This window comes from Quercus suber, unplaced genomic scaffold (assembly GCF_002906115.3).
Source record: "Quercus suber isolate HL8 unplaced genomic scaffold, Cork oak 2.0 scaffold_65, whole genome shotgun sequence".
Classification (NCBI taxonomy): domain Eukaryota; kingdom Viridiplantae; phylum Streptophyta; class Magnoliopsida; order Fagales; family Fagaceae; genus Quercus; species Quercus suber.
Genome location: NW_027069530.1, coordinates 1,202,861 through 1,223,824, shown reverse-complemented (window position 1 = coordinate 1,223,824; position 20,964 = coordinate 1,202,861). Strand labels below are relative to the sequence as shown.

The window sequence follows — 20,964 nt, the reverse complement described above, 5'->3', positions numbered from 1 at the left end:
ATTGTTGAATAAGATATCTAGGTTTCAATCCCTGTCTATGCCAAAAAACCGATTAATGTTTTGGTCTGATAATAAAAAAATAAAACAAAATAAAAAAAGTCAAATAAACACAACACAAAACAAAAAAGTCAAATAAACGTATGTAAAAAATATGCAATATATATATTGTTTTAAAAGAACATCAAATATAATATAAATAAGGTTTTTGTTAAAAAAAAAAAATCCATGTGATAAGTATATATAAGTTTTTCCTTAAAAAGGATAGGTATATATAAATTGGATTAAAATTATATATATGATATAAATTTAAGTAATGTTTATACTATATGTGTTTTGACAAATCGACTATTAAATCATATTTTCTCTTTATACCATACTGTAAGGACCAAGTTTGAATTCTAAGTCTACTGTGTGAATGAATTTAGGCCCAAAAAAGTTTAAAACAATAAATTTGTAGAGAATGAGTTTAAATATTAGCTGTAGTTGATCAAACAACCACTAAATGGATCTAGATGATAAGAGAATAAAAAGAAGAAGGCACGTATTGAAGAAAAATTATTCTCGGCAAAGTCAAAGGAGGTCTGATCTTCTGTATTACTCTCAGGTTCAGTTACAAGTTTGTTTACTATACGATACAGTGTTTCTTCTCATGAATTCTCGATCTCCAATTTTGGTTGCCACCCTTCCTTTATATACTCCCTTTCATTTTCATCTCCACCTTTCACGTGTATGCAGGATGGTCGGTGTTAATATTTGTCTCATCAACCCCTCCTATAAGTCTTCATGTAGTAGTTGTAAGGCTGAAATACACTGTTCAAGTATCACCTTCACATTAATGCAGCCAGGGAGTTAGCTGCAGAGCATTTAATGCGGAGGTAGCAGCTTTTGTAGATATTTGTTGCTTTCCTCTACTCCTCTCCTATCCAATGTCTGACTTCTAACCGTGATGCAACCTGATAGGATGTTTAGGATGGTAGGACATTCCTACTGATCTTGGATTCACATTTTCGATATGACTTCTCTCCTCGGACATCTTTTGGACTATCATATACAATTTTTATCTCTTCCTCTTCTTCCATTCCCATCATAATATTGTTTGACCATCCTCGGACAAGTAAATATCCTCGGGCTAGGCCATAGGCCCAATATATACAGTTTTAACAGTACCTTTTGGCTATTTGGCCCCCACACATACATATTTAGAAAATTTCAAGATCTATAATGATCTTATTTATAAAATATCTAAAATTAAACTTTTAATTAATTCATTGCAATTATAGTAAATAATATTCGACTAACACAAAATTTAATGTGTGTTATAAGAAAATGTTTTTTTTTTTCTTTGTCTAATGTCATAATTTTCCTTTTTTTTATTTTTTATTTTTTTGGATAAGTTTGTTTTGAAGACATGGATTAGTAGGAGAGTCATATTTTGTAGGTATTTTAAGTAGAGTTGAAAATATATTCTTACCATATAAAAATCTAGTCTTAATAGGATAATCTTCTTATAGATACTGTTAGGTTCTAAGGTCTTAGGATTTTATGTATTTAGAACTCTAATTTGTAATGTTGGCAAACCATGATCAAAACATTGTATGGTGTCTTATTTAGACTTGCTCAAAGTTGGTTTAATATTGTAAAGTTGGAATCGAGTGGCTGCAGAAGTACTTGGGACTCTCGGCCTGGCTCTAGATACTACAAATGAAATAGAATATATAATTCAAGGCGATGTTTTGAACTATTAATTCAATAAAAGCTCATTTGGTAGTGTAGACTAATAAAAAGTTTGACTACCATATGCAATTCGATTTTCAAATCCGTCAGCCTCTCAAAAGGGCTAAAAGCTGCTAGCATCACCTTGTGTTGTCATGGTGCAACTTGCTTTTGAAAGCATGGAAACCTTAAATAATAATAAATAAATAAAAACTAAAAAAACAAAAAGAATATAAAGAGGGATGGTCATGTACCCTTTTTACGGTCCATTTAATAATGATTCATAACTTTAAAAAGTATGTTTTTCTGCAATTAAAAACGTGTGGTAACTTCATAGTGATTAGCAATTTCACTTTGAAGGACTTGTGGCTTGCAACTGTTCAGTCTCTCTCGTAAAAAAAGGACTTTACATTGGAATTCCTACTCTTTTTTTTTTTTGGAGGAAAATTGAAATTCTCCTTAATTATTAACAATTTTCAAAATATACCACGAGATATCTAAGATTTAAATCATCCTATCCATTATTAATGTATAAAAAACAAAGTATGGCGTGATGCTTACCGAGACCATAATACCAGCATTGGCTGCAACCATCATGCCCAACATGACGCCAACAGCGTTTGCTGTTTTCCACCACCTTAACTATAGACCTTCATAAAAAAAAAAAACACAAATGTCATGTCTGTTACCATCACCTCCATTACCAACAGAACCACCACTAACATTTTCACTCTCAACTGGAAAGCGAGCTCCATCAAAACCATTTTCTAGATGCCAAATCCAATGGACAATACCATGAGCATCTCTAGATTCTCTACAACCTGCATGACATTTCTGAAACCGACAAAAAGTGTATGATAGGCCTACCAATACCCATATCCCATGACCCAACCCTTTCCCACTACAACCGGCATTTCTTCCGTAACCAAATCATGAAATATATTTAGTGAAATTATCTCAAAAAATAAAATAAAATTACTTGTTATCAAATAAGGAATTTAGAATTCAAACCCTATCCAAGCCTATACCTAAAATTAATTGATGTCTTAATTTAGAAATAAAAATAATCACTATGAATCCAACGTATCTATTTTTAAAAAAAAAACTCATAATTTTTTTTCTTTCTAATCCTTGGTTCATTATACTCTGCAAGAACTTTGGGAGTTTCTAGATCATTAATAAGATAGAAGCAGTTTGTTCTTTGAGAATTAATAAATAAAATTAAAAAAATATTTGTTTCTTGTAATCGTTTCAACAAAAAAATGATGAGGTTTAAACAAATCAAGAAAGAAGAACTAACCTGAGCTTAAATTTTTCCATGATTTCGTAAGACACATACAAAAAAGTATCGTTTCAATTTTATCCGATGTGGCCGAAGGGACCACGTAGAAGAAAATAAAAATAAGAGCTTCGATGACTCAAAACCAATAAAAATTCATTGTAGAACCTAGAAACCATCTGGGTTTAAGGGTTTTGTTCGTCTTATATTAGAATGTCTTTTCAAATGATAAGCATGCATGAAATGTAGACAAAAATAAACTGAAAGGTGTATAATCTTAAATTTCAATCCTGGCAGAGGTTGGGTGTGCACTTGATATTAAAGCCCCCATCTTAAATTTTTCTACTTTGTTTGTTCCTATTTTAGTTTTACTAATATAGATATCCTAATATTTGCAATTTCCTTATGCTTTAAAAAGAAAAAAAATTCAAAACCAGCTGTCCCTTTAAATTCACGAGCAGAATTAAATTTGAGAGTTTTGATGAATCAATAATCTAATCTACAATCAATCTTATTGACCAAGTTAATAAATTTTTACCTTCTATATAAGTTTTACTAATATAGACAAAAAAAAATTATTTATTTTTTAACTGTCTTAATATTTTACCCTTTGGAAACCTTCACTTCACGGGTAAACAGAATTTGAAAGGACACAAATAGCACGACACATTTCTTAATCCCTAGATGAAATACAAAGTTAGAAACACAAAAAAGAAAGGAAAAAAAATAAGAAAAAAGAAGATAATCTGAATATCAGATTTGAAGGACTTGCCGTAAAATTGAAACTCCCAAGTTTCATTCATAAAATTTCCAAGTGGCTGATACCATAAATAATACGAGGTTAAATCATTATTTTCTTCTAAATAAAATAGAACACTATTTACTTATACAAAAAATAAAAAATAAAAAAACTTTGGCAATATATTAGATTGACAAAGTTTAATTACAAAACAATCTTATTCAATATTTTTTTATAAGGAGTGAATTTTGACAAATTTATTATTAAACTATAATTTTTTCTTATATCCATCATGCTTGTAAAATTTTTAAAAAATTAAAAATTAATAGCTATGTTATCAATAAATTATTTAAATTGCAAGTTTTTGTAATTTAAAATCATGTGAAAAATATAAATTTATAAATTATATAGTAAATAATATTCGATTAACATAAAATTTGACATATATGTTAAAAGTGTAAAGAACATAAAATTCAACTGATAAATTTTTAAAATATATAATAATATTTAATTTATTAAATAAAATTATAATTTTAAAATACAAAAATATAATTAATTTTATAACTAAATTTTTGTCCTTTTAACACAAACGTATAGAGGATAAGATGAATGTAATAAATGCAATAATAAAAGAAAAAAAGAAAAAGAAAAGAAAAGAAGACTAAAAAGAGAGATAAATGATGGGTCAGAAAGAAAAACAAAAAGTATTAGGTGGAAAATGAAAGGAAATGATACAATTGGGGCACAGTAAATAAAAGTCGTCTCCCTCCCTTTACTCCGCGACGGCTTCACCAATTTTCCACAGTCTACCTTCTCTCTCTCTCTCTAGAAGCAAAAACAATTGTTTTCTCTCTCCACAATCTTTCAGATCAAATCCCCTTCTCTCCCTCTCTCTACGCATTTTTGTTTTTTTGAAATTTTTTTTTTGGAGCTGATCTTCTCCAAGATTGCTATATATAGCCTCTTAGATCCAAAACGCTGAGGCGATCTGAAATTCGCGAGCTCAGAGAGAAACGATTACGGTTACGCTCTCTCTCTGTCTCTGTGCGTGTGTGCGTGTGAGAGTGTGGATCTGAGCGGCGATGGCGTTGTCAGGGATGCGAGGCCTCTCGGTGTTCATCAGCGACATACGCAATTGCCAGAACAAAGAGCAAGAGCGCCTCCGCGTCGATAAGGAGCTCGGAAATGTCCGTACACGCTTCAAGAACGAGAAGGTTAGGGTTTCCATTTTTCATTTCCATCTCTATCGTACACATGCATTTGATTAATTTTGCTTGAATTTTGATTCGGCTTCGTTTACTTGCTCATCATTTCGATTGATTGGATTATGATTCGAAGCAATTTGTGTGTTTCGTTAGCTGAAAATGTTGTAAAACGGAAGGGATTTTGAATTATTGGACATACTACTAGGCATAGTTGAATCGAGCATGTGAAATTCTAGGTTTGAATTTGAATTATTTGCTTTAGTTTAGTGAGCTACTGAACGTAGAGATTTGATTGATGGTGACTTCTGTGATTCATTCTTCTAGTCGTATATGCTGGCATTGGCATATGCATTTTATAATTTTGCTTGAATTTTAATTCAGCTTCATTTTCTTGCTCATCATTTCGATTGATTAGATTAGGATTCGAAGCAATTTGCGAAACGGAAGGAATAGTTGAATTGAACATGTAAAATTCTAGGTCTGAATTTGAATTATCTTTGCTTTAGTTTAGTGAGCTACTGAACATAGAGACTTGATTGATGGCGCCTTCTATGATTCATTCTTCAAATTGGATATGTTGGCATTGGCATGAGAGAGGCCTTTGGTTTTTCTAGCTTGTTTTAAATATCTTTGGAATAGCTTGCTAGGCATTAGGAACTTAGTACTGAATGGAGGAAATTATATGTCATAAGATTTAGTATTAATAGCTCAATGGGACTTGTTAACTGTGACCAATTAATTTTCTATCCCAGGATTTTGGTTATAATAACTAGTTTTTATTCCTTGAATTGTTTGGAGCTATAATTTCAGAAGATAAGCATGATTCTGAAAAAGTGAATATGGCTCAATCTGCAAAAGTGAACTTCAGATTTAATTTGCTTGTTTATGCTTTCCCACAGCTCTTGTAGGATTAGATCTGGTATGTTAATGAAATCAAATAAGACGGGAAAATGCTTCTAGTTTTGGATCTCATATGGAGTAAGCATTGCACCCAAGCCCCTAATATGGCTCATAGATATTGTTTCATTAATCATTATACTGAAAAGTTTGAAGATGTAATTTAGGACTGATCATCTGTTTTGGATAAAGTTCAAGTGGTCATATTCAAGGGGAAGCCGATAAATTTAGGACTTTTATAGATACTACTTAAGGGTCAATTTCTTTTGTGTTTAATAGAGATTGTGAAGTACCTAGACTCTCTGCTGTTAATCCCCTAATATTTGTTCTTGATTTCTTGTTTTTTTGTAAGTGTTGGTCTCTACTTAGCGGCTTTCCTGGCGTTATGTCAAATTTAATTTAGAAATTAAAGTATAAGAAGCTAATTTTTTCCCCGTGGATTTTTATGAAGGGAGTGTAAAATTATATTAGCAGAAATCATTGAGATTGAATTTCACAATACTAGTTTATAGTTTAGACATCTTGTAGGGGCAGCTAACAAAAGTGAGACATACTGTTTTTGTCAGTATATAGTTGGTAGGGTGGCGAACAAAAATAACACTTACTCTGGTCATTCTGCATTTGCTGTTCTTGTTGTTGTGATTTTTTGTTGACTTCAATAAATTCTGGACAAAGATATAAGTTTGGATGAAATAAGGCACTATAAGACACTGGATATTCTTAACATCCTTGGTGAAGGTGACTTGTCCATGTCCAGACCAGCTAGTGAGACTGATTGTTAGCTCACCCTTAGTTTTAGAATTTTTGTGCAGAAAGTCCTTTTCGCTAAAAACATTTATACAGACACACATTGAGAACTTCTTGAGTCTCTATTTTGCGATTTATGTTTGTGTTTGTGTGGTAGTTCACTGGCCTGGTGATTGAACCTGCTGTTCAAATCAGTGTCGTTATATCAATTTTTAAGGAATTTCATCACAAAGAAAAATTTCCATCTATATCTATTGCTTGGTTGAATTGCAAATTTTCCTGGCCACTTCAAGTGATGCTCAGGAATTAATCCTTGGTCAAAAAACATGCTTGAATGTCAGCTTGGGCTGTTAGACTATTATTTTGCCACTAATTCAGTGTTCTACTTCTATCCTGTCTGGGTGTGTGAGTTGTATTTACCTACAAAGAAAAGATTCTGCCAAGAGCCTTGTAGCTCAATTGGCACCTCCGGTGTTTCCAATGGAGACATCTAGGGTTCAAATCCCTCCTCCCCATTGTACTATTGGATTATCAAAGAAAAAAAAAAAAAAAAAAATCCTTTTGCGCAACTGCTTTAGATTGGGTTCCCATGAATTACTGTGTCATACATGTTTTGTTTGTTTAGTTGTTATTTATTTTCTATTTTTAATTATAGTTTCCTGTATTATTTTGGTTGTTTGCTACTTTGAGAATAGCTGTTTTTATATTTCCCTTGTTGGCAACAACCATTGCTTATTCTACAGAACATTGGCAATATCTAATCTAGACAAGTAAGCTATTGATTATTGAAATTTTTTGTTCTTTCAATAGGGTTTATCCCCGTATGAGAAGAAGAAATATGTTTGGAAAATGCTCTACATTTATATGCTGGGTTATGATGTGGATTTTGGTCACATGGAAGCTGTTTCTCTAATATCTGCGCCAAAGTATCCAGAAAAGCAGGTAAGTATCATCTTGCATGTCAATTTGAGCCAATGCGCTCTGGCTCAAGATTTCCTCTTCCTAAAAGTATGGATTGAGGGTTCAAAAACACATTGGGTCTATGTGTAGCATATCAGTAAAATAATATTAATGATTTAACAACATTGGTTGTGTTGTATTTTGCGTTATAACCTGAATAACTTAAATTAAGCTTAGCGTCTATGTTATGTGCCCCAATTATTTGAAATAATTATAGATCTGAATTTAAAGAAATATTAGAAGAACTTGGCAAAATCCAAAGTTCATTCTTAACTGCTAAAGACCAGGAATTTTTTACTATGGTTTTTTTACTATGGCTTCATGGCTTTGTTATTATCAAACTTGGGGTCCTCAAAAGACATGTTTCTCGTCTCATATTTGTTTTAATGCTCAAAGCTAGTCATATATTGGCTCATCCTCTATGTCAGAAATACTTTCACTCTCAACTGTCAGATTGATTTTTATTGTCCTAAAAATGGGTGCAGGTTGGTTACATTGTGACAGCATGTTTGCTAAATGAGAACCATGATTTTTTGAGACTGGCGATAAATACTGTGCGCAATGATATCATTGGTCGCAACGAGACTTTCCAGTGTTTGGCATTGACTATGGTATGACAATACGATTGCTGTTAACATTTTAAGAGCTTACTATTTAATCTGCCAAAACTATACTTCCTGTTTGACTTTACCAAGTGCTTCTGGAATATTTAGCCTGTACTGTAATTCATATTTTGATCCTTCACTTGTCATGATCGCAAATATGACCTGTACTTTCTGTATTTGAAGGGCTGTTACGTGGTGATGCTTGACAAGCAACATTACTGTTTTTCCTTTTGTGTAGTTTTTTTCTCTTCCCTTATTCCAAGATATATGGTGTACAATTTCAGATATACAATGTTTTAAGTTGGAAGCAGTTATGTTGAAGGATGTTCTGTAATCATTATGTTCAAGACGTTACAGTTAAGAAGTGTTTTAGTTAATTTGTTTCAAATGCTAGGGAGATTCTCTGTTGGAATCAAACTCCATCTTGAATGATGACATTGTGACATGTAGTATATGCTTATTTGGATAAGACTGACTCAAGACTGATTATTTTAAAAAAATGAGCATGATTCTGTGTATTTAAATAGCAGAGACTGTATTTGGATGAGCATATTTTCATTGGTTTAGAGTGCGTTTGGATGAGCTTCTTTTTACTTGTTTATTTTGTTTAAAAAATAAATTTTGTAAATGTGCAACTGTACTTAGAAAAGTGAGGTTTTAAAAAATTATACATAAGCTAGTGGTGAAAATAGGTTGATTGGTCTAGGTGTTGGGGCTTCTCGGATTGTTCCACTATCTTTGAGTTTATTTCTTCTCTTAGTATTGCACTTTAAGTTTTTTCTTGTTGTTTGTTGCTGTTTGTTTGTTTGTTGCATTTCCTTGTGTTCACCATCATGAACACCTTGTATTTGCTTTCATCTGTTTTTCAGTTTGTTCAATAATACTCTTATTACCTATAAAAAAGAAAAGAAAATAGGTTGACATTATATAAAATAAATAGATCCTTAATTTGTTTAAAAAATAAGTTGTGTAAAAGTACAACTATACCTAGAAAAAATCTGAGGCTTTACAAACCTATACATAAGATTGTGGTGAAAATAAACTGGCATTTTAAGCTAAATCAAACAGATGTAAAAGCGTGTTAGAATTTTTAATTATTTATCACAAGGAAACAGTTAGATCATGCTTTGATCACCTAAATGGTTTTCTTCAAGAGTAAATTACATCAACCTCTCTTGAGGTTTTGCAGAAATGACAATACCCCAAACATTTTATAAAATGATACTCCCCTTCTTAAGACTAACAGAATATTCCATTAAAAAAAAAAAAAAATCCTATTAACCATACATACCTCAGGGGGGGGAGTATCATTCATCGACAACCCTCACGGATTGAGGGTGTCATTTCATCCATAGTTTGGATAAGAGTCTTTTTAAAAAATTGAATATTCTGTTATATTACAGTTTCTGAGGGCATGGACCTAACTGTTATATTTATTCAAACCTCAAGAGGGGAGTGTCATTTATACAAACTTTGGGGGGGGGGGGTCATTGCAATAAACCTCAAGGGAAGGTGATTTATTTTACCCTTTTATTTTCATATTCTACATTTTCCACTTCAGTAATCACGGGAGACTAAATCCTGGCAGCTTGTGGAATTTTGATGTTGGAGGAATCCTTTACAAGGAAAAGACTAAATAATTTCTCATGCAAGTGCATAATTTTTTCTACTCAACAATGCCACATTTTTTACTTTACAATTTGGTCATATTTTCTTATATAAGTTTCCCCATTCTCTTTTAAGTAGGGTCTTATTCATTCCTGAGCATAACATTAAGAATGACTTGGTTCATGGATCCTCTCTTCTTCTTCTTCTTCTTCTTTATTTATTTATTTATTTTTTTTTAACTTGGTTCATAAAAGGTTTGATCAACCGTTTTCCTCTCACTATCATTAAAACAAGCATCCTTTCTCCTGGTTTATGACTGCCTGTAAGAAAGTCTAAAGCTGTGACAGTGGATCCTTCCCTTCATTATACACCCTTTCTTTTCTCTTTTGTAATATTTGGTTACTTTAGTCTGTACCTAGATTCTCACATACTTTCTATGATGGTTCACTGATTCCATTTTTCTGAAAGACTTGGCAAGTTTTTCATTTTTCACTAATTGAAAAAACTTAGCAAGTTTTCATTTTTCCAATGTTACATGTAACAGCACATGCAATGTGCAATCACTTGTATGTGAAATTTTCTTCTCAAAAAAAAAAAAAAAAAAAAAAAAAACCTTGTATGTGGAATTTTGTTTTAAGGCATTCTGTTGTTTAACTATAGTATTGTGATGACTATTTGGTTTCATTTTTCTGAAGTTTAGTCTTTTGGATTTTTTTTTTTTTTTTGGTACAAGTCTTTTAGATTATTGATTTATCAACTTGTCACTGATGCAATGTCTTCCTTCTTGTTCCTCTTGCATATCATTTCTTGTGCTATACTATATATTCAAAATTGTACCTCTGTCATGACCTCATGTGCCCCTCCATTGTTTGTCTTCATTTGTGTAGGTTGGCAACATTGGTGGGAGAGACTTTGCTGAGTCGTTAGCACCTGATGTCCAGAAGTTACTTGTAAGAGACCACAAATTTTTATTTTTTGGTGACCGCAAATTTTTTTAATTTTAATTATTGATTTAACCTAGCCTTTTGATTTAGATCTCTAGCAGCGCCAGACCACTTGTGAGAAAGAAGGCTGCATTGTGTTTGCTGCGCTTGTATAGGAAAAATCCTGATGTTGTCAATGTAGATGGCTGGTATGTTTGAATGTTCCATTTTTGACAAAAGGTTGTTTTCCTGAAATAGATTTTCTCGTGCTTATTTTGTTAGTCCTTTTTGCCATATGTGTTAGGGCGGATCGGATGGCACAGCTATTAGATGAACGTGATCTTGGTGTTTTGACATCTTCTATGAGCCTTCTTGTTGCCTTAGTATCAAATAACCATGAAGCATATTGGAGTTGTCTTCCAAAGTGTGTTAAAACCTTAGAGCGGCTTGCCAGGAACCAGGATGTTCCACAAGAATACACTTACTATGGTATCCCATCTCCCTGGCTTCAGGTTTGTGTTCTTTTTTCCTCCTGCTTTGTATGTAATGGATGCCAAATTGATGCCCAATTTAGCCAGCATTTCTGATCGTTGTTGCCAAGAATGCACTCTTTTCTAGATGAGATAAATTGAAAACTGATAAAACTTTGGAATCCTGCAATTGCTTGTGATGCAATCAGATTGGTGGTCCCTTGTAGACTGACTGATAGACAAAGAAATTTTTTTCTAATAATCAGCACATCCTTGTTTATCTGGAAGAATTTGAATTTCCTTGTTAATATTATGCATACATATTCATAAAACATAGGGTAAATTATAATTTTGATCCCTGATATTTGGGGTAAATTTGATTTTAGTCCCTCAAATTAAAAAAAGTCGGTCCTTTAAATATTCAAATGTTAACAATTTAGTCCTTCCATTTTATTTTCCGTTCACTTTTTGCATACATGGTGGTACCTTAAGAAAACTAAAATTATATGTTTTTAGGACACCTCAGCCCATTCACATGCTTTTGTTCTCATCCCCCCATGGCCCCTTCACCCCGGACCAAATACCCTAGCAACCAAGCCCAAAATAACAACTCCCACTTAGATATCCCATGCCATGAAAAAATCTGAAGCACAAAAGAATTGAAAATTGGTTTTTATTGGGGAGGGGAGAGAGAAGAGACATGGATGGTCTGGGTGCTTCGGTACTCCAGATTGGACTTTGATCTTCTGACATAATCGACAATGGTCCATGCAACTCCATTCAAGCAGCCGAACATGACATTGGATCTCTAGAAGCTTCTGAGAATGAAAACCACCATTTTCAAGGCTGTAGGTTTGGTGGATGTACTCAAAATCTTACTGGGTTCTCAATCTATGAGTGGGAAAGTTGAAATGAAATTGGAGGTAGAAAAATAATGTGTGTATTAGATTGCTAGTTATATTTTATTACGTAAGTTACCTCATGATTTTCTTTTTCTTTTTTATTTTTTTTAATTTTTTAATTTTTAAATTTTGTCCTTGGTAGCTTAAAGTGGAGAAATTCTGAGAGGAAGATAATCTTCGTGAATGACTAATTGGTTGTTTTGGGTTTAGGCTCTTATCTTGTGGGTGTGTTGCTGGAGTCTTTCACTATGGGTAGGTTCATGAGGGCTGGGTCTTGGTTGCCACTGGTATGGGGTGTGGGATGGTGTTTTAGTTTGGACTTTGGAGGCATTCTAGGCAGTTGTGATGAGAAATGGTGGAGCGGGCTCACATAGTGGCTGGAAACTGGAGAAAGAAAAAGAGGGAAAAAATAAGAGAGAGAGACAGAGACAGAGAGGGAGAGAGAGAGAGAATGAAAATTTCAAGGACTAAGAGTATAATTTACCCTAAAATATATGTATGTATATTCTGGAAATCCACTGTCAAAGAGGCCATGAAAGAATAAGTGTATTCTGTGCTTAAGTTACGACAATCCGTCTCACTTTTCTGGTGGCTCATTCTTGATGGTCAATCCATAAAACTGGAGTCATTCATTTTATGTAACATCTAAATGTCCTTAAATGTTTTAGTAATGGATATGATCTAAATTTTAGCGGGAGATATATTAACTATAAGTAGGAATTGACAGTTTTTATCAAAGAGACTGCTTCTTAATACTTTTTGCCATAGTGGGTACAGTTCACTGTGGTTTATTCTAAAACATTTTTTCTTTTGTATGGCTAGAAATCCCTGAAATCCTATTTATTGTTAGCCTAGAATGGGAATTTTCTTATTTGTTGATATTTTAGATGTATGATACAGAATTATGCTACCCGTAATTAGTTTCAGTCAATTTCCATCTTAACAAATAACCCAGTGTGGGTGATTGATTGTTGAGGGTTTGTAATAGGTCAATGTATTAACAGGTTCATATTAATGCTTGTTAGCACTTGGTTAATGCAGGTTAAGACAATGAGGGCTCTTCAGTATTTTCCAACTATTGAAGATCCAAATACCAGAAGATCATTGTTTGAGGTTCTGCTTTTGTTAAAAGACTTTTTTTTTTGGGTCATATTTCTTTGATTATATTAAAATTTGATTTCGGAATTTCAGGTCTTACAACGGATATTAATGGGGACTGATGTTGTGAAAAATGTAAATAAGAACAATGCATCACATGCTGTTCTCTTTGAAGCCCTTGCTCTAGTAAGTTTTTGGCCCAAAAAATCTTTAGCATATGGTATTTGTTATTTAAAATGGCTTATGATTGTTTAATGGTTTAATGGTTTTTTATTGTTAACAGCTCTAAGAGCTCTTATGCACATTCATAGTTCGTGCATACATACAATGATGTATTTATGTACACATGCACAAATGCATATGATTGTGTAGACAATGTTATTGTGATGTGAACTTGCTAAAACTAACCAAAGGATGAAAGCTTTTGGAACTCTAGTGTTTTCAATTGGATTTTGTGGGAACAAATTACTATATACATTGAAGGATTAAGTGTTGTTTCTTGACACTTTCATTCCTTGCAACATACTCATGTTCTGATTGGCCCTTTCTTAGGTCATGCATCTTGATGCTGAAAAAGAGATGATGTCTCAGTGCGTTGCCCTTCTTGGGAAATTTATTGCTGTGCGGGAACCAAATATTCGGTATCTTGGCTTGGTAAGTTTTAGAAACGCTACAGTTTATCTGTCTTTATGATTGGTAGCATGTTGAGACTTACTATATCAAAATCTGGAAGGGTAAATTTAATTGCTACATTGTAACTGCTTGATTTGATTTTACATTGCTTTGGTGCAGGAGAATATGACTCGGATGTTGTTGGTAACAGATGTGCAAGATATTATCAAAAGACATCAGGCTCAGATCATAACCTCATTGAAGGATCCTGACATCAGGTTAAGTTTGCTATCATGCAGTGTTTTCGTTACATTCTGAAAATGTTAGAACTCTTGATACTGCCACTAATTCATTTGCAATAGCTTTCTTTTTTGTGCGGCACATGTTCTAGCACTGAAAATTATTTATTATTTAATTGATCATGTTAATTAAAAGATAAATATTATGTTCTACTCTGGAGGATGCTAGCCTCCATGTATGCATGTGCGCACAGGTGTGCTTATAATTCCTTCTGCTTAATGAAATCATTTTGTGTGCTCAGTATACGTAGGCGTGCTCTTGATTTGCTTTATGGTATGTGTGATGTTACAAATGCAAAGGACATAGTTGAAGAAATACTGCAGGTATGCCAATGCTGGTTGTGGACTATTTATTTTGTGGAGGCAGTCTTATTTGAATTACATATATTTTTCTAATATTAGCTTGCTGAGATAGTTTCCATTTCAATCACAAAATGAGTAAGCCATTTTCTGTTCTTTTCAGTATCTCAGTACAGCAGAATTTGCAATGCGTGAGGAATTGTCACTTAAAGCTGCTATTCTTGCGGAGAAGTTTGCCCCTGATCTGTCATGGTAAGCATGGCACTTGTGTGCGACTTCTTAGGATCAGACAAAACTCTATTGAAAGCATGATATCCAGGTTATTCACGTATAAGTTAGAAGGAAATTAACAAGGGCTTGTGTTTCTATTTTTATTATGCCACCATGATTGCATCAATTTAACTAAATATGACAAATAATAGTTGATGTTAAAACTACACACATTTAGCTTCACTTACGAAAGTATATCTCTGCGGGAGTGGATGCTAAAATTATTTATAATATTTCACTTTGGTCAATTGATGCGTTTTTCAGCATTCAATGTTATGCAAGTAACTCAAATGATATGCCAATTGACTATTTGGCTTCACTTCAAAACACCAGTTGTTTCTCTCCGTCCAAATGCACCACATGAAACAATGAGGGACAGCCATCCAGATAACACCATTATGATGATAGAATTAATTGTTTCTTAAATACTTAAAACATATTTGTTGGAGGATGTGAGAAGATTAATAGATGTTATTGTTGTGGTCTAATGTAGATTGTTCATTTGCTCATGATCTGTGGTCTTTTGTGTTTTTTGTTTTTGGGGTTCATTGGGTGATGCCAAGGTCATAGCTGTGTACTCTTGCTAGAAGGGATTGTATCATTTGGAATGTGACTCCACATTGTTGTGGACAATTGGAGATTGAAATAATTGAACCTTTTAAGGCATGGAGAGATCTATCAATGAGATTAAGTCTTTTTTTTGTGCATATATATATATATATATATTTTTTTTTTTTTTTTTGGGGAGGGGGGGCGCTTATCTAGTAATTCATGGACCATTTGGATTTACGATTGTAATTCTTTAGGTTTTTTCCCCCCTTAAATTTTTAATTTTTAAAAAGAGGCTTTATTTTATGAGCCTATATCTATTTTTTATTTTTATTTTTTAAGTTTCTGGGAATTTTGTTCTGTTATATCTTAGGCCTTCAATTTGAATTTCTTGAGTAAATGTTGGCTGTTAATGTGTCAGAACATGCATTCTGAGTGTTTTGTTCAAATGATATCATTCTGATTTAATATGACACAGGTATGTGGATGTGATTCTTCAATTGATTGACAAGGCTGGGGATTTTGTTAGCGATGACATATGGTTTCGTGTTGTGCAGTTTGTTACAAACAATGAAGACCTACAGGTAATCAAAATGTTCTAACATATACTTTGTGCTTCCTTTATCTTTTCTTCATTTCTTTTTTTTCCCCCTTTTTTGGATGTGGATGAATTACCTGTTTCTAAGACAAATGTTTATATTTATATTATTTAACTGAGAGTTTGTGCATCTGATCAGCCTTATGCAGCAGCAAAAGCCAGAGAGTATCTTGACAAGCCTGCTATACATGAGACTATGGTGAAGGTTTGTATATTGTATACTGTCTCCTTTGTTTTGGTTTCATGATAATAATTTTAAACTATATATATAATTATATATATTTAAGAACTAGAGATATATTTTGGTTTTGCTTTGTTTTGTCTTTCACTCTATATTGCATGGCTCGTTGCCGGTGTGCTGTTGCTGAATGATGCTTTATAAGGATTTTCATAAGAGGTTATTGCTAATTCTAGATTAGAAATGCAAAATTTTGGTTAAAAAAAAAAAAAAAAACTCCTTTTGAGCATGATTCTAAGCTTTACCAAAATACTCATCATAGACTCATAGTTGCATGCTGTCTTTGTTTATGTTCATGTGCCAAGCTTAACCAAATATTGGTTAATCCAGCTCAGCCATTTGGAGCTTAATTAAACATATAAAAATACATCAAACAAGCATTTTAATTCGGTCAAGTGTCTTAAGTTCATTTGTGAATTGGCATAAATGCAACAGGTCAGTGCATATCTCATTGGAGAATTTGGACACCTTTTGGCCAGACGACCTGGGTGTAGTCTGAAGGAATTATTTAGCATCATACATGAGAAGCTTCCTACCGTATCGTAAGGGCCCTTAACCCTTGTTTACTAATTTCTGGCTTTCATTCCTTCTAGTATATATATAAATATCATAGAGTCCTTTCTTTATTTACAGGTCTTCTACCATTCCTATTCTTCTTTCAACATATGCTAAAATTTTAATGCACGCTCAACCCCCAGAACCAGAACTACAGAATCTGATTTGGGCAATATTTAACAAGTGAGATTTTTACCTTTGCACCCTGTATATTGATTTAGTTTGTCACAAATTGATGTAGGTTTCTATTACACATTTTTTTAATTCATGTAGATACGAGAGTTGCATTGATGCTGAGATACAACAACGAGCTGTAGAATATTTTGCCTTGAGTAGGAAAGGTGCAGCTCTAATGGATATATTGGCTGAAATGCCCAAATTCCCTGAGCGGCAGGTGCATTGTAGTGCAGTTTTTCAGTGGAAATTTACTTTCTTGTTTTGTAGGATGAGTCTCTTAATACTTAATAGATGGTTTTATTTGGAGTGAAACTGAAGGTTTTTGGCGCTAACTTTAATATCTCTCTATCATTTAGTCCTCATTGATCAAGAAGGCTGAAGATATTGAAGTTGATACTGCGGAACAAAGTGCTATCAAGTTGCGGGCACTGCAGCAAACATCAAATGCTCTGGTTGTAACCGACCAGCGGCCTGCGAATGGGACACCTCCTGTTACCCAGCTTAGTCTGGTAAAGGTGCCCAGCACGAGCAGTAATGTGGTTAGTGGTTGATTTTTATTTTTCTTTCTTTCTTTTTTGCAAAATTCTTTTTTGTGTGTTTTTTTTTTCCTGAACCTACCATTGTTGGTGTAATTTCCCTCATTAATTTTGAAATCTTAGGTTGAATAGTTTGTTTGTTTATGTTATTAATTGAAAATTGATGTATGCTTGATAATCTTGACAGGATCATCATGTAGCAGATCAAGGATTGTCCCAGGAGAATGGAACCTTGACTACAGTAGATCCCCAACCTCCGCCAGCTGATCTCCTTGGTGATCTCTTGGGTCCACTGGCTATTGAAGGCCCTCCTAGTGCTGATGTCCAGCCTCAACAAAATATAGTCTCTGGAGTGGAAGGTGTTCCAAATGCAGTGGAAGCCACAGCCATAGTACCTGTTGGAGAGCAGACAAATTCTGTTCAGGTACCATTGACCTTTTTCATGATACATTGTATTGCTTGTTTGAAGAGGTGGGCAAAATGAAAAGATGTTATGCAGTGAAATCTGGCGTAATTAGGAAAACTCACCTTGTTTACACTCAGACAGGGTTATTTTTTATTTATAAAAATTTTAAATTAATTAAAAAAAAAAAAAAAATCCTGGTTTGATTGTAAACAAGGTGAGTATTACATTGCTCATGCTCGACTCATTCTTGAGTGATCTCAACTCTTGAGCAAGCCTTTAATATGCAAATCTCAGTTGAGCTTGGGTAGCTTGAACTTTTAGGAGACAAAAATGAAGTTGAGCTTAAATACAAGGTTGCTCAAAATTGGCTCATTTGCATTATGAAAGCTAGAGGCTTCTTGATTAGGACTAGATTGTCTCAATCATGAGCTAAGCTGAAGCAGCTCAGCTCATTTTGCTTCCCTATTAATCTGCAGTCCCTATAAAAATTTTCACATTTTTTCCAATCCTTCCCCAAAAACTTTATTCCTTGCAAGATGGAGAGCTTCTGCAATAGACTTTGCAGCATATCCTTGTTTATTGGGTTTCACATCTGGTTTTATCAACAGCAGAAAAACATGGTCTAAGTCTCAACTGCTATGTGCTTTAAGATAGTGACCAGGTTTGGTTGTGATTAATTTAACTTTTAACTCGCTAATCCCATTGTTCATCTTTGCAGCCAATAGGAAGTATTGCTGAAAGGTTTCAAGCACTGTGTGTGAAGGATAGTGGTGTTCTATATGAGGATCCTTATATCCAGGTTTTTTTTCTCTTTCTGCAAAAGTTCTTTCATCATCTGTGACATATTTATACTCAACTGTATGCAGTTTATTATAGGATAACCTCCCTTTGTAGTATTTCCTGTTGGCCTTTAATTGTTTAAAAAGTTAATGCTTCAACTTGGTGTTGTGGTAATTTTGTTGTTTGTTACCCCAGATTGGCATTAAAGCAGAATGGCGAGCACATCAGGGGCGTCTTGTTCTTTTCTTGGGAAACAAGAATACTAATCCACTACTATCAGTTCAGGCTATAATATTGCCTCCATCCCATTTGAAGTTGGAGCTCTCATTAGTCCCAGAAACCATTCCTCCCAGGGCACAGGTGAAGACTATTTGCTATTCACGTAGTAGATCACTGACTGTTGGTGTATCTAGTAGCCACTTATCTTTTGTCCTTATTCAGTTGCTTCTTTTTCTTCTTCTTTTTTATTTTTTAATCTTTGGTTGTTTAGGTGCAATGCCCACTTGAAATTGTTAATCTCCGCCCTAGTAGGGATGTAGCAGTTCTTGATTTCTCCTACAAGTTTGGTAACGATATGGTACTTATATCTGTAACTTATGTGTTTTTTTGCTGGCAATCAACACAAAGCTAGGTAATATCCATGGCTTCATCTATCTTACTTGTCCCTATCATAGGTCAACTGCAAACTCCGTCTTCCTGCTGTATTGAGTAAATTTCTTCAGCCTATACCGGTGTCTGCTGAAGAGTTTTTCCCTCAATGGAGATCACTTTCAGGACCACCTTTGAAGCTTCAAGAAGTGGTATGTACCTTTTGCCTTCTCTATAGCATTAGAGTAAAATTTTCCCCCCATTAAAAATCTGCTATTTGTTAATATGCTCATGTTTTCCTGTGAACAGGTTAGAGGCGTAAAACCAATGCCTCTCCTGGACATGGCAAATTTATTTAACAGTTTACGGTTGATGGTTAGTCCAGGGCTTGTAAGTATTCTCAAAAGAAATTTTAAAAAATGTTGAATTTTCCTTGGACTCCTATTAGTTGTATGAAGGTGTTCATTTTTTAATTCTCTTGTATAGGACCCAAATCCAAACAATCTTGTAGCAAGTACAACATTCTATTCAGAAAGTACAAGGGCCATGCTCTGTTTGGTAAGTGATGTCCATCCATTTTCAGCGTATAACTTCTATGATTTGATGTGTTGCTATTGTTTTCATTATTTAACCTGACCTAGTATGTAAGACTTAAAGTTTAACTTAACTGAATTTTAAAACTTTTGGTCTACATTTGGGTAAATGATTCCACATTTAAGTAAATGATCACGGGTGCTAGTGTGACTTGCCAATTAAAAAAAGTTATTAGAGAACGCTTTCTTTAAAAAAATATAAGGGAGAAAAAATGGGAGGTGGGCAATTGGGAGGAGAGAGTCAGTTGGGAATAGTAGCACTGATGATTACAATTTTATCATTTTATTATTATTTTTTATTTTTTGGACAATGTTGAAGGACCTTTTGGGAATATAATTGGAAAAAGATGCAAATTGAAAACTTCCTCGGTGTAGATAATGCTTTCGTATTGTGATTTTTAGAATATAAGATTAATGATGTAATAGCATTGTATGAGGTTGCTGTTTTGACTGTTTTCTTTTATGATACTCCAGGCTAGAATTGAAACAGATCCAGCAGACCGAACCCAATTGCGTTTGACAGTTGCTTCAGGGGACCCCACATTGACATTTGAGTACGTTTTAAAAATTTTGTTGTTGCATACTGCTAACCTAAGTTTAATACCTTTGGCAGATTTTTCTGACTGTTGATGTACAGGTTGAAGGAGTTCATCAAGGAGCAATTAGTTAGTATTCCTACAGCCTCCCGTGCTCCTGCACCGGCACCACCAGCACCTCAACCAACCAGTCCACCAGCAGCAGCATTAACAGATGATCCTGGGGCTTTGCTGGCTGGTTTACTGTGACAAAGTGGAATTTTGAAGATTTGTTCATTATACACATGTAAACCTGATTTATACAGCGGGGCCACCCATGTCCCTCAAGTTAAAGATGTGGATAAAGAAAATCAAGATGCAAGGGCTGGCGGCATTAAAGGGTGAGCTAATTTAGTAGTCGGCTTAGTGTTATGAGTGGGGATTTCTAAAGGGGGGGTTGGTCGCGATTTTGAGATTCTTTATGCACAATGTAATTGTGCCTTGGTGAGATTTTTTTTCTCTTTTGGGGTGAGGGTTTTTCATTGTTATTCATTTTTTTCCCCTTTCCATTTCACTGGATTGGCTTCTGTACCATGAATATTTGATCGCATGTAAGATATACTGCACGAAGTAGAACCAGTTGTAACAGTTTGCATCATTTGTTTTTGTTTTATTAATCCATAGTAATATTTTCAATAAGATTATAAGAGTAATTATTGGATGATTGGGCAGAAATATGTTTCCTAGTTATGTCATAAAACGATGAAATACCAAAAAAAATAAAATAAAATAAAATTCTTCT

At 33.8% G+C, this 20,964-nt stretch overlaps 1 protein-coding gene across 1 annotated transcript; it reads left to right on the top strand.

Moving 5' to 3' along the window:
- Positions 1-4,446: 4,446 nt before the first annotated feature.
- Positions 4,447-20,861, top strand: LOC112020050 (AP-2 complex subunit alpha-1). Its single transcript, XM_024052595.2, has 27 exons — positions 4,447-4,945; positions 7,391-7,522; positions 8,026-8,151; positions 10,641-10,703; positions 10,788-10,885; positions 10,981-11,188; positions 13,090-13,161; positions 13,240-13,332; positions 13,699-13,800; positions 13,939-14,036; positions 14,300-14,381; positions 14,521-14,609; positions 15,655-15,760; positions 15,914-15,979; positions 16,448-16,554; positions 16,646-16,750; positions 16,841-16,961; positions 17,101-17,283; positions 17,468-17,704; positions 18,405-18,485; positions 18,662-18,826; positions 18,957-19,043; positions 19,141-19,266; positions 19,364-19,444; positions 19,541-19,612; positions 20,122-20,201; positions 20,285-20,861. The coding sequence occupies exons 1-27, from the start codon at positions 4,814-4,816 to the stop codon at positions 20,430-20,432; spliced, it is 3,060 nt and encodes a 1,019-aa protein (XP_023908363.1). The 5' UTR covers positions 4,447-4,813; the 3' UTR covers positions 20,433-20,861.
- Positions 20,862-20,964: the final 103 nt, after the last annotated feature.

Excerpts from the sequence above, each read along its gene's own strand:
- LOC112020050 (XM_024052595.2), top strand. The coding sequence starts at position 4,814 with ATGGCGTTGTCAGGGATGCGAGGCCTCTCGGTGTTCATCAGCGACATA. Across the intron at positions 14,037-14,299 it reads TTGAAGGATCCTGACATCAG|TATACGTAGGCGTGCTCTTG; the intron begins GTTAAGTTTGCT and ends TTGTGTGCTCAG. Across the intron at positions 18,486-18,661 it reads ATGAGGATCCTTATATCCAG|ATTGGCATTAAAGCAGAATG; the intron begins GTTTTTTTTCTC and ends TTGTTACCCCAG.